Below are 13,079 nucleotides of genomic sequence, written 5' to 3' on the forward strand. Positions count from 1 at the left end.
TCAGGTGACACAGAGAGGGTGTAGGCATTTCAGGGTACCCTATTATTAAGAATAAATGAACTAAATACATAAATAGTGATTAAAAATTAATGATTAGAAATTAAAGAATGTTAGAAATAAAAACCATTTGCATTCAGTATGAAATAAAATTATGTAAATGAACATTTAGATGAATTCCAGTTATAGTCTCCTCAGGAGCTGAATTTCTAAACTAAGCAAAATTAATTAAATCTCAGAGGCCTCCTAAAGCCAAACCAGTACATGACAAATGGTTGTGAATTGTGCCTGACTGTTGTCATGTAAAGCTGTGACTCCAGAAGAGCACCAGGGCTGCCAGCCCTCACAGCACAGAGGACAGGCTGTGCTTGTCACCACACCTCTGGGTGTGCTGCCATAGAATGATTCTAATGGTACAAGGGGTGAGCACTGAACCACGGTGCTTTAGCAGGATGACACTGGCAGTTTGTTTAGCCACTGCTTTTTCCAAAGGACAGGGGACTTCCAGCAGCCAGCAACGCCTTGTATCTACTTTTCTTTCTGACAGGCAAGTTTTATTTTCCTTCTTAAGGAAGGAAAATGATTTAGCATCATTTGAAAATGTTTGTTTGAGAGAAGAGGCAACTGATCTCCCTCTCCACGTGCTCCATGCTCAGTGACATTACACTAACAGGTGTAATGTATATTCAAACTTCTGTCAAACAAACTTCATTCAGGGAACTTTTGCTCTTTTTTTGCCAAAGTACAAATTCTAGCAGACTCTATTAAGACATAGGAAATTTAATAATTCACTGGTCTGTTTCTCCAGCACATATTTTTAAAATCCTTTCCTTCTCCTGTGCAGTCCCAAGTGCTCTATTCAATCCCATAGCAATGTGTAGCCTACCTTCACCAGAGCAGGACCCTTGTTCTGGCTGAGCTGGAAAGAAAAGTTCTGAGTGACAGTTACCTTCCTCTGCAGGCTAAGCCTAACAGTTACAGTGTAGAAAGATGGATAAAAACCTGACTTCCAGGGGGAAAAAACAAAAAGAAGAAAAAATCTCCCCCTTCTCTTGCAGGTCAGCAGGTTAAACCTTGGGAACTGGAGCAGCATGCTGGACTGCATTATGCAAGTTTCCATCTGATTTCAGACTGCAGCAGCTGACCAAAAGCCGACCACATCAAAGTGCCAACTCAAATAGGCCTTAATCCCTCAGATGGCAATTTGATGCAATAGGACATGCTCTGCATTCCAGCTGCCTAATTTAAACAGCATGGGTAACTGTAAAGCAGCACAGCATAAACAGGACAACAAATGTTTCATCCTAGAACAAGCCACGTGTGTGTCTTATGGGCTGCCAGGTCATGGGAGTCCAAGCAGCTGGCTCGGTGCGTAGCAACGTAGAAGCCCAGCGTGGTGGCCAGCGGGAGTCGGGGCCTTACGGTCTTGGGGAGACAGGGAGGAGACTGGAGGAGAGATTAGGAGAAAGTAAAGCTAAACAGCACCAACAGTCAGGAGAAAACATGCACGTATCAAGTAATTAATCCAGCTTGGTAAGTGGTCTAAGTATAAAGAAATGTAAAATAATTAAACAAACCAAACGTTAACCTAAGCAAAGCTAATCCCCTCCAAGGGGGACATGAATCCTTTCTGCAAGAGGAGGGAGGAGAGGACCTCTAGTCTCACAAACAGAAACTGTGGGCCAAAGCCATAAGATAGTTATTTCCAACGCAGGGTGAACAAATACAGGAAGAAAATAATAAACCCATTCTTCAGTAAACACACACCCTAGTTACTTCTAATATTGCACTCTTAAGGTGGTTTCCAGGAGACTGTTAGAATATATTGCTGTTTGGAAACTGATGACAAGCAAGGCTGTGGTACAGTGACACACTTCAGGTACCACAAGTAGACCTAGACTAGTAGATTCTCTAGTAGATTCTCTAGTAGACTAGAGAATCTTTTGACATTTAAAAAACCCAAGAACCCCAAACCAGTTATGCTGCTGGAAGTTATCAGCTCTGGGCTGCAGAGAGAGGGAGGTGTTTCAAGAGCGGTTTGAAACTAGAGAAGTGAAAGGACGAGGCAAGAGCTACAGATACAAAAAGGTACAATGCCCAGAGCACAAAGAATCATCATCATACAGTATTGACTGGTACAATAAAGGAAGAGAAAAAACCCCAACCCCCTAGAGAGGAGACAGCAGTAGAAACAATACTGCAGAGCACAACTCCCACACCTTTAACTGCCATTACCTCTACTTACTCCTGTGTTTTGTTTTCTGTCTGATCTAGGAAACAATCATTCACACATCATACTTCTGATCTTGAATCTACTGAACAAGGACCAAACCCTATGCTATAGTATCTGTGGGAGAAAACAGTTCAAACAGAATCCATTTAACAGCTTCCCTGACAAATGAATTTTTATTTAATTGCCTGTATGGTTTATGCTGCACAAAGACACACAAATTGCAAAGGACACAATCCAAACCTTAGGAAGCTTTAGTACAACTCAGATGTAATTAAATTTACATTTGAACAGTGACTTGGGGAAACACCTGGGTTCAAAGCCCCTCAAGTACTACCAACTTCCTGTTCTTTACCAAGTCAACAGTGCAAATTATTTACTCCATCAAAGCCAAGAGATGTCATACCTCTCAAGTTATTAGAGGCTTATGATGAGGTTCAACAGTCTGAGATTCAACAGTCAATCAACAGACTGAAGGTCTCAGCAGATACTGACCCTAGAATCATAGTATTATAGATTTGGGCTGCAAGGGACCTCAAAGACCATGTAGATCCAGCCCCCCTGCCCTGGGCAAGGACACCCTCTACTAGACCTGGTTGCCCAAAGCCTCATCCAACCTGGGCTCAGAGTTTCTTGCACAGGTTCTCCCAGAACACCTCACATTGCTGGGCTGGTTGTTCAGGAGGTTGTTTCTGGCAGAGTCTCCGCAAGCCTCGGAACTGGCTGAAGAGGAAGTTATTCCAGAGTTACAGGAATGTTAAAGAAGTGCAGTATTTTTTTCCTTTTAAAAGTACATATGGGATCATTTAACCTGTTATGATAAAACACCAGATGATAACTGCTTGTAGAGAATTATTTTCTCTAGATGCTACGGGGCAAACAGACAGCCATTGAGACAAGTTCAGCAGAACCACACCCCACGAGTACTAGCTTATTCCAGTCAACGCAGTCATCAAGCCAACAGGTTTTGAGTGGTACCACAAAGACAACAGGCATGTGATGTAACTGAACCGACGTAGGGAGTGCTTTCCTTGCTACCGCCAAGGTCCAAGCACCTCCAGAAGTGGCCTCACTGTGCTGCATTACCAATAAGGCTTTGGGAGGTAACGCTGTTGTAACAGACGCGCGAATCAGATGGATATGCACAGAGCCACAGCCACAGGTTTCAGATCCATGCCTGTTTTTGATGAATGCTATAGGCTGCCTGTGTTAGCTGTGGAGAAGTCCTTCATTTCAGTACCACCAGGTGACATTTGTAATAGCCTTGGTTGATGCTCCTGCCTGCTGAGAGTTTCTGGAGTGTTCAGGGCGTAGGATTCCTTCGTCTCAGATCTCGGACACCCTAAACATGTAAGACAAGAGTCTCGCATCTTGGCAAAGTTCTGGTAAATGCTTTCACTGGAAAAACAGTACAACACTGGATCAGCAACACAGTTAAAGGTAGTCAGCAGGAGGGAAACATGGTAAATATTAAATATTTTCTCAGCAAACGAGCAGTTGTTCTCCAACAAGCTGCGAACTACAAGTAGAATGTGGTATGGTCCAAAGCAAACTACAAAAATTAAAACAGTGCTTGAAACCAGTCGTTTAATTTGGATTTTCTTCTTCTTTTGAGTGCCATGACTCCTGTGGACAACTCGTAAAATCCCGCAGTAAGAAAACACCAGCAGAAAGAAGGGGAAAAGGAAGCCAGCAGAGAAGCGGTAGTAATTGACGTTGTGTTCCCATTCTTTGATGGGGTAATGCTCGAAGCAGACCACATGGCTATCAGCATCCATACTGATCTCCCTGTGCCTAAAGACAAAGCAGCACGTCAGTATTTCTTTGGTCCAGATAACGACGCTCACAATGGCAGCAGCTTTCATTGTCCGGAACTGCTGAAAGCGGAAAGGGTGCACCACTGCGAGGTAGCGGTCAATGGAGATGCAGCAGAGGAAGCCCACACTGATGTAGATATTCTCGTACAAGAGGATGCCACAAATTTTGCACAGCAGCTCATCGTAGGTCCAGTTGTCATGCTGTAAAACATACTGAAGCCAAAAGGGCAAAGAAAAGATGTAGAGCAGGTCTGCTACAGTCAAATTGCAAAGGTAGACACCCAGTTCATTTTTAGCCTTGATCTGTAAATACCCATAGTACAGAGACAGGCAGTTAGCTGGCAAGCCTAATGCAAAGACAAATATGTACACCACAGGGGATAATGTCTGGTGGATATCATGATTAATATTGCACTTCTCAGTTTCATTGCCTGTCAAATTCATCATCTTCTGGCGTTTCCTGTGTATCACTCATCAGGGTACCCAATGAACAGGTGTAAGATCTAATTTCATCCAGTTTCATGTATTGCTTATTTCTTCCACAGATCTTCCAGCTGAAGCGACGACTTGCTGCAGGAAGTTTACCTGAAGGTAAAACACATGAAAACCTTCAGATGGGATATGACTATCAGATATATAGTATGGCTTTCAGGCAGCTGTCTTTTCCTAGTTCTAATTTTTCTCAGTCTTTGATTGAAGATAAATCCTCTCTGTGAAATCATGATTCATGTGTGTAAGTCCTAGCACTTCACTTACCAGAAAGATACAAGAAAATCATGTGTCCAAGAATCCCAAGGCTAATTACAAACACTTGTTTTAGCTTTGCCAGAATCTAAAAGGTGAAGAAATACCATCTCTGTATTGCAGATGAGGCACAAAAGCAGTAATCTGATTTATCCATGATGGAAAAATCGTCTCTGGCAAACCAGCTTTCCACTCGGACTTCCTTAGAGCATGCAGGGTGCACAAACCAGTTGATCTTTAATTTCCATTTCTTAAGTTTCCCTTTAGATACAAGGTATCATGGAATATGCAGTTCCACATATCAGGATGAAGAAAAATGGAGCTTTTAGCAGCCTCTCTTACATTTACCTGTAAACCTTTACAATCCTGAAAGCAAGCTGCCTTTCTCTGCCAGAAGGACACTGTAGAAGTCTGGTACCTTGTATCCCCATGGTCTCAGTCCCACAGGACTTGCTGTTACAGACTCACTTGCCATCGACTCTCAAAACCACTCATTTGCTGTTGCTATCTCTGCAGTTGTATCTTTCCTTTTCATCTTCACTGAATATGAATGTAATTGTTTTCACCTGAAGAAGCTTCTACAATCCACACATGTACCCACATAAACCATTCCTATACTATATAAAGATACTTATAAAATAACTTCTGACAACAAATGAGCACTCAGTTCAACTAGGACAAGCATTCAGCCTTGAGCCAGCTCACAGTGATTAAACTCTAGGCTAAATGAAGTATCACATTTGGCATTTTATCACCTCATGTGCTATCTTCAGACTGGCACAAATGCTCAGGCCTGGAAAACAGTGGGGCAAACTGAGCCCAGTCTGAAAGGGATGTATGTTTTACACTCCTGCTGTTCTGCATCATCAGGTATTTCTTTCAGTCTCTTCCCAGAAAAAGCAGAGTCGCAATGCACACTTCTGTGTACTCTTCCTACAGCTTCAGTTAAGCTGGACTGAAAAGGAGACAGCACTATCTAGGGACAAACATAAAGCCTGTTGCTGTTTTCCTGTTTACTACCCTCATTTGTGTGTTTGTAATCATTTTCTCTCCTGTCTAGGAACATACAATTTTTTCCAAGGCAACCCGCATGAAAACATGACCACACTGCAGTAAGATTACTGTCATACTCAACTGCAGCATCTGAGGATGTTACTGCCAAATAACTTCTTTCAAGAAATGCTTTAGGTTTCTGTGATTTTTCTAACAGTGGTGGGGTTTGCTCCTATGGAACTTGAAAAGAAAATCCTTTCCTTTGTGCCAGAAAAGAATTGCCTAGAAGTGACCAAACCTGCACAAACCCTCAGTGTTTATCTTCAACAAGCATAGCACAATCCCACAGAAATCACAGCAAACTTAAGGACACGTGGACATGTTTAAGAATTTGAAGGTGGCTTTCATTCCTTCACTCTTCCTCTTTTTCTTACCAACAGACAGAACACCAGCCTTGGTTTTGGTGGAAGTAAAGCCGTGAAACAGCCCAACAGAAGCTCATGTCTCTCAAAACTTCTAACTCCATTTTCCAATGCAACTTGGGTGAAAGATTGGCCAGGTCCAGCACAGGGCAAGCTCTGCTCTCCTCTCCTCCTCTGGGGGTTGACTGACCCCCTCCACTGTGAGTGGGACAATAGCTATTACAGATAAATGAAGCACAACAGGAGAAATGCTGCTTAAGGAACCCAGTCACAGGTACTTACGGGTCACTTTGCACCAAGAGACTGCCAGAACCTTCCCCCAGAGTAACAGCAGTAATGTCAGCAGTGCAGAAGTGGACAGCAGAAATTAATTACTAATTTCCCAGAAGAAAACAGGACAGTGTTACTGTTACTTAGTGGCCATTAGCTCTTCTGTACCACCATTCAGTATACTTTGCATTTCTCAACAGCAATTGCTCACCATGCAATTTCTCACCCATAGCACATCTCTTCTGTCTACAGAAGACTTGGCTCCACACCTGGAAGGACAACCTTTTCCAATCCAGAGGCCCAGGCCAAGTACAGCTGCATTTGATACCATTTAATCTCCGTGTAGGAATTTGGTGACTTTTATATATGTAAGAGTTTGCCTGGACAGGATGATTGGCACACTTGGCTACAGTCTAAAATGCCTAAAGATCTGGGATCCATCATCTAATATACCAACTAAAAGCATCCCATCAGTGTCCAGCTCCTGCTGCTGAGGCCAAATAGTAATTCAAAAGCTGCTGATAACTTTGAAAAGTTAGAACTGTCTTTATATGCCTAGAGTAGTCCAAGAGCACTAAGTTTTGTTCATTGTTACCCAGTGAGTCAATAGGGATTGTGGAATGAGAAAAAGCAGATGTACTCTACAGTTGCACTGGGTTTTGAAAATGTTTCTTTTCCTCTAATAGCTCAAAATGTTTTTATTAAATTATGTTTATGTCTTGGAGAACAGCATTGGAAATAGAATTTCTGTTTTGCTTAAAAGTCTTGCCAGAATGCAGAATGTGAAGAAGGCAGCAAAAGTCTTACTGATCTGACATTATGCTAATATAATCCACACTTGTGATTACAGCAACATTTCCTGCTCCTGGAGGAAGTGCTGGAGTGGGCTGCTTCAGGCAGCAGCACAGAAAGGGCGGCTGTTACGAATCTCTGCCTTGTGCTAACAAACTCCCCTGATTTCAAAGACAGGGATGAAAAACAAAGGTCCAGATTCCTCCTTGTGCCACAGCTGTCTTATCCCACTCTTCTGGTCAGCAGTAGCAATGAGCCAGGAAATCCTTTCCTCCTTTCAGCCACCTCAGCGTGTGGGCTCCGGGACACCTTTGTGCCTTCCAGACCCTTGTGCCTGGATAGCACCAGGCTCAGTAGCCAAATGGGAAACACAAAGGTAGCTCACCTTTCCCCAGCACCACGTGTATCAAACAGCTCTGCACTGGCCAGGGAGTGAAACTGGAGGATTTTTCAACAAACTGATATCAAACTCCTGCGATGGCAGCATTAAACAAATGGGTAAGGGACAGCCCTGCCCGTTACTAAGCACATAATACACATTATCTTACAAGCTGCCTGGAAAAGGGGAAACTGAAGGAAAGGTGATGCAGGGTAGGGGAGAGAAAAGGTAAATAGTTCTCCCCACTACTGCTGACCTTGTCTGGATAGGAGGAGGAGAAATATTAAAAATGTTACTGTAGGAAAAACATCTGGGGTGCAGATAATCCTAAAGCTGAAAGCAGTTACAAATGGGAACAGCTTTAATATGGAAATAGTGCAGCTGTATGATTTCTTTTTTAGATCATAGTTTATGTAACACCTTCAGTATCACTAGTCTGCAGGCATTTCCAGGCAATATTTCCCTCATATATGCCCAGGTCTTTTAGATAATACCCATCTAAGCCCAAGTCTTGGAAACAAATTGGAAAACTTGCCACCTCTACCAGCTCCAAACAATTCTCTTGTTCCAAGGATGCCTGGGCTTCAGAGATCTTCTCTTATTCTTGGTTTAAATAAGCCACCTTTCACTACTCACTGGGTAGTTCAACAACAGGTTCTACTCTTTCCAAACTCTTTTGTGCTTCTACTGTTGACAAAAACACGTCCTGTCCGTCCCCCCACACTGTGAACCATGGAGCAGCTCACATGTCAAGCGCTGTCTGCTGACACTGGCACAGGAAATAGCTCAGAGCCACTTATAACAAAAGGCTCTTCAGCTCAGAGGGGTGCAGCGCGGAGCCTGGGCGGGTTCTTCATTTCAGTGAACATCACCACAGTTCTCCTCCTAGGAAACGTGTCTGCAATCAGACCCACTCGTTTTCAGCAGAGACAAACGGGGCTACGCCAAAGGACCTCCTCAGAGGCACTTGCAAAAGCTGTGCACACAGCTTGTCTCATCTGCAAAGCACAGGGGGTGTAATGGGCCCTGTGACTCTGGGTGACAGCGGCTCTCTCACTGCTTGATCTGTGCCCGCACCTGTCACACGCTGCAGACAGGCCTGGCTCACTCAGCTGGCATATAAGCAGGACTGTGCTGTGCATCTTGGAACCAGAAACCTGAGGTTGTTTCAGTTTAGGGTTTTAGATCATTACCTACACAAAGCTCACACACACTAAGCTTCTCCCAGCACCTGAGGATTTGTCAGCTTGGTTTGATCCTGGTTCCCAAAGCCTGGAAGAATCGGGTCAGGTAAAGAGACTGGGAAGCAATGACAGCACAAGAGACTAGGGATCAGTGAACAATATAAAATGGGCAGGAACTGGCTAACGTCCTCAGAAACTGGCTAACATCCTCAGAAACTGGCTAACATCCTCAGAGAAAGCTTTTTATTTAAAAAAAGAAAAGTAGAATCAAATGAAAGTCAGAGTCCACAACTGAGTATGAGAACATGACACAATGATGTCTGGATTTAATTAGAAGAATTAAGATGCAAAGGACAGACCTGTTGGAGCAGGTCCAGAGGAGATTTGATCCAAAAAAAGATCAGAGGGCTGGTGCACCTCTCCTATGAGGACAGGCTGAGAGAGTTGGGCTTGTTCAGCCTGGAGGAGAGAAGGTTCTGGGGACACCTTTTTGGGGCCTTCCAATGATTAAAAAGGGGGCTTTATAAGAAAGGTGGAATCAAACTTTATAGTAGGGCTTGTAGGAAAAGGACACGAGCTAATGGTTTTAAACCAAGAGAGGGTAGGTTCAGGCTGGATATAGGGAATGAGTTTTTTACAGTGAGGGTGGTGAGACACTGGCAGAGGTTGCCCAGAGAGGCGACAGATGCCCCATCCCTGGAAACATTCAAGGTTGGGTTGGATGGGGCTCCAAGCAACCTGATCTAGTTGGAGATGTCACCGCTTATAACGGGAGGGGGTGAGTGGTGGGGGTGGACAAGGTGACCTTTCAAGGTCCCTTTCAAACCAAACCATTCTATGATTCTAAAAGGATCACAAATAGAAAGAGCCATAAAAGGCAATAGAGGATGCTTCTGTTGTCACAGAGGAAAAGGAAGGGTGAAGACAGGCAAGTACACATCAGGCACAAGTGCAAATTACAGATCTAAACATAGCTGACATACTCATTGATATTTTTTATTTCAATCTTTAGAAACAAAATTGTGAACCAGCATCTAGCAAATGTGTTTTTAACAGCAGGATGGAGGCATAGAAAAATTAAATAAGCAAAGGCTAACATATTTTGAAAGTCTCTCTGCACTCCAAGGGAATTAGCTAAAAAGCAATTTGTGAACTGCTGCTGCTGCTTCGGGAATTATGATGGGTTGTGGTACCACAGACATAACACCTGTCTTGTGAAATGAGTGGTTGGAGAATTATAAACCAGCCAGCTTAGCTTCAACCAGAACCAGCATCAACCAATACACTTGTCTGTGCCTTTACATAAGCGACTGAGCAGCAGAGATTCAACCCTAGTGAGTCTTCAGGAGTAAATGACATTAGGCTGGGACTGGCTATATAATCCAGCTATGTAATCCCCATATCTGTCTTCAAAAAGTCAGAATTATGTATTCCCACAGAGACAGATGTTTCCTAAAGGCAAGTTAATAGTGCTTGTGAAGCACTCAAATGTCCTGCCAATGACTTCTGTAGATAAAACAAATGGACGACAGGTACATTTATTAGAGGTGGAAACAACTCTAGTGAATAAGGTATTTTATCTATGTTTTCCCTGTTCATCAACATATTACACAGCTACTCTCAGGGGCACAATACAAAGCCATGGAGATACACTCAAGCTAGCACTTACCTCAGGCTCCAGAGACAGCAAAGCTGCAGTGGAGTGATACTTGGCCTGACAGATCAAAGCAGATGGGTGCAGGAAGAAAACCAAGGTAATCCAGACTATTGCATTATGTTTCTACAGGAAAGGTGCTCAGATTTGGCTCAAGCATCTCAGCAGGGCACTGGTTTTGTTAAGCTCAGAGTTGGCACAGCTCGTATCTAGACACAAGTCCAATAGAAATAATGAGTCTATTCATTAAAGATTATAGCCTGGTTTAACTACACAAATGGGCTAAAAATTAGGTTGCACACATTAGGGCTGCACTTCAAGATTTCTAATTCCTGACCCTAGTGTAGTGTGCATGACAGTGCAGCTCACTTTATATCCACTATCAGTGTGTCTCTTCAGGGCAGGGGATTAATTTCTAAACCATTCTCAGGGAATCTGGAGTTACCTATATAGCACTTTAAAGACAGAGAGATGGTCCCTACAAGTACCAAAGTCACAAACAATGGAAAGTGTGTAAAAATTTGGGTTTCGGTAACCCTCTGTGTGAAGAGCAGTTGGCCACAAGGACAGTTTCTGTCCTCTGCTGGTTTAGTTTGTGGAGCAGAAAGCCTACCTCTCTGCTACACTTGTGGTCCTTTTTAAACCATGTTTTTGGCATTGGAAGAACAAACTCTGCCAGCCTGCCTTACCAGAAGCACACAACACAGTAAAAAAAGGACTCTTATCTTTTTAAACCTCTGAAACCATCTTACATAAACTGGAAGAAGAAAAAAATAGCAAACCCTCAATTTCTCCTGAAACTGAACTCACTTCTAAAGTTAATTTAGGCCTTTACACAACCCATTCAGTGTTTGTTAATTTGCAAGTGGGCCTTTCTAACACAAACCTCTGTGTATAATAATCACTCTGTGTATCTGTTTCAGCGGGGGGAAACCATAAAAGTATTCTGCAAATCACAAATGGCTTTACTTTTGTCATTATTGTATGACCCCATTTATAAACCTATTGTCAAAGAAGGAAGCCAGCAACATTTTTTCTGAACCCACATAAACAAAAGACTAATTAGTCACCGATGTCCAATTTTCCCTACGACAGGCATGCAATTATTCACAGCATTGGCTAAATCACTCCATTTGCTTGAACTCTGATATGCTGGGAATTTGTCCCAGCTTCTTGGTTCCCGCTTAGCAAATTTCTCCGAAGTCTGAAGCAAGCTGGTTACATTAAATATTTCAGTGCTAAAACTTCACATGCCAGCTGGCCCACAGTGGTGCAGTACTTGAGGGTTTCATGCCCACAACTTGTAAACTTGTCATTAGGAATGGGTCATGTGGATTTCAGCAGCAGCTTTATGTTCAAATACTTGATTTTTTGCTATATTTCCCCCCTCAGTGAATTCAGTGCTTGTTGAACACACTAGATTGGACACCACCATAAACTGAGAGATCTGATCCATGCAGCCCAACATAAGCAGCCTGTGCTGATGCAGCTACTGTAAGCCAACGAAGGCAGCACACGTGTATTTACCCATGCAATTGATTCAAATCATTGTGTGGCCTCTAAATCTAGTTCCAATGTTCATTTCCCATCAGTAATAACATGGTAATATAGTTTAATCTTAGAAGTACTCAGGAATAGCCAAATCAGCATGGATCAGAAATCTAAATGCTCTATATTCAACCCACTTTGTAAGCCAAACTCATTCTCAATCAGGCAGAAGGCAACCTAGAAAGCAAGCAGCTGAGCACTTCTGAATGGCCATAACAGCACTTATGTACCACACACCAGTATCTTATAACAACACATCACCCTGTAGGCTACACTGAGAGAGGTTACAGGGAAGACTTGCTGAAACACAGAATTTAAATTCCTAGAAAATGTCAGTATTTCAGAAGAAAATGCTCTGAATGACCCAGATTATCAGCATCCCAGACTCACATCTGTCATTTTACAGTACCACATATTCAGTTTCTTTCTTATCTGATGTGAAACCTGCTGTATGTGACATATTACATATTCCATATGATAGAAGAAGGCAGTAATGAAGGATATCCCAGAACACTGGGACGGATGGGGCTCCTGGGGTCATGTACTGAACTGTACATGTCACAACCACACCCTCACACACACACATATCACATAGGGATGTCTCAGGAGGCTGTAGGTACTACCCCTTCTGTAAGGCTCTACAAAGACACACAGACCCTCTGGGATGTTTGCTGTGGTCAGAAGAAGAACAGGGGAAAGGTCAGAGGTCTAGCAAACTCAAAGACTGAGAAAGTTGGCTTTGTTTAGTCTAGAGATAACCAGATTGAGGCCAAACAGGGAAACAACCTTTAAACATGTTGAAGATTGTTGCAAAAATGAGAGAGGATGGGTTAAACTTTCCACTAACAAAGGCAAGTGGAGCACTGGGATAGATGGTGCATGGGATGTAGGGCTGTCATCATGAAGGGTCTTTAAAGTTTGGCAAACAACTTGAGAATGGTCCAGCTGATGCCTCTTGATGGAAAAACATGCTAGGGGAGCTCTCAGCATCATCCCATTCTGTTCCCTGCTGTTATTTGCCAGGTGATGTGACACAACTCATCCCTCTT

The 13,079-nt window shown here is 43.0% G+C and overlaps 1 protein-coding gene across 1 annotated transcript; it reads right to left on the minus strand.

Moving 5' to 3' along the window:
* Positions 1-3,420: 3,420 nt before the first annotated feature.
* GPR68 (G protein-coupled receptor 68) lies at positions 3,421-4,494 on the minus strand (the record flags this gene model as incomplete). Its single annotated transcript, XM_084270721.1, has 1 exon — positions 3,421-4,494. The coding sequence occupies exon 1, from the start codon at positions 4,489-4,491 to the stop codon at positions 3,421-3,423; it is 1,071 nt and encodes a 356-aa protein (XP_084126847.1). The 5' UTR covers positions 4,492-4,494.
* Positions 4,495-13,079: the final 8,585 nt, after the last annotated feature.

The sequence above is a fragment of the Gallinula chloropus genome, assembly GCF_964237585.1.
Source record: "Gallinula chloropus genome assembly, chromosome: 14".
Taxonomy (NCBI): Eukaryota; Metazoa; Chordata; class Aves; order Gruiformes; family Rallidae; genus Gallinula; species Gallinula chloropus.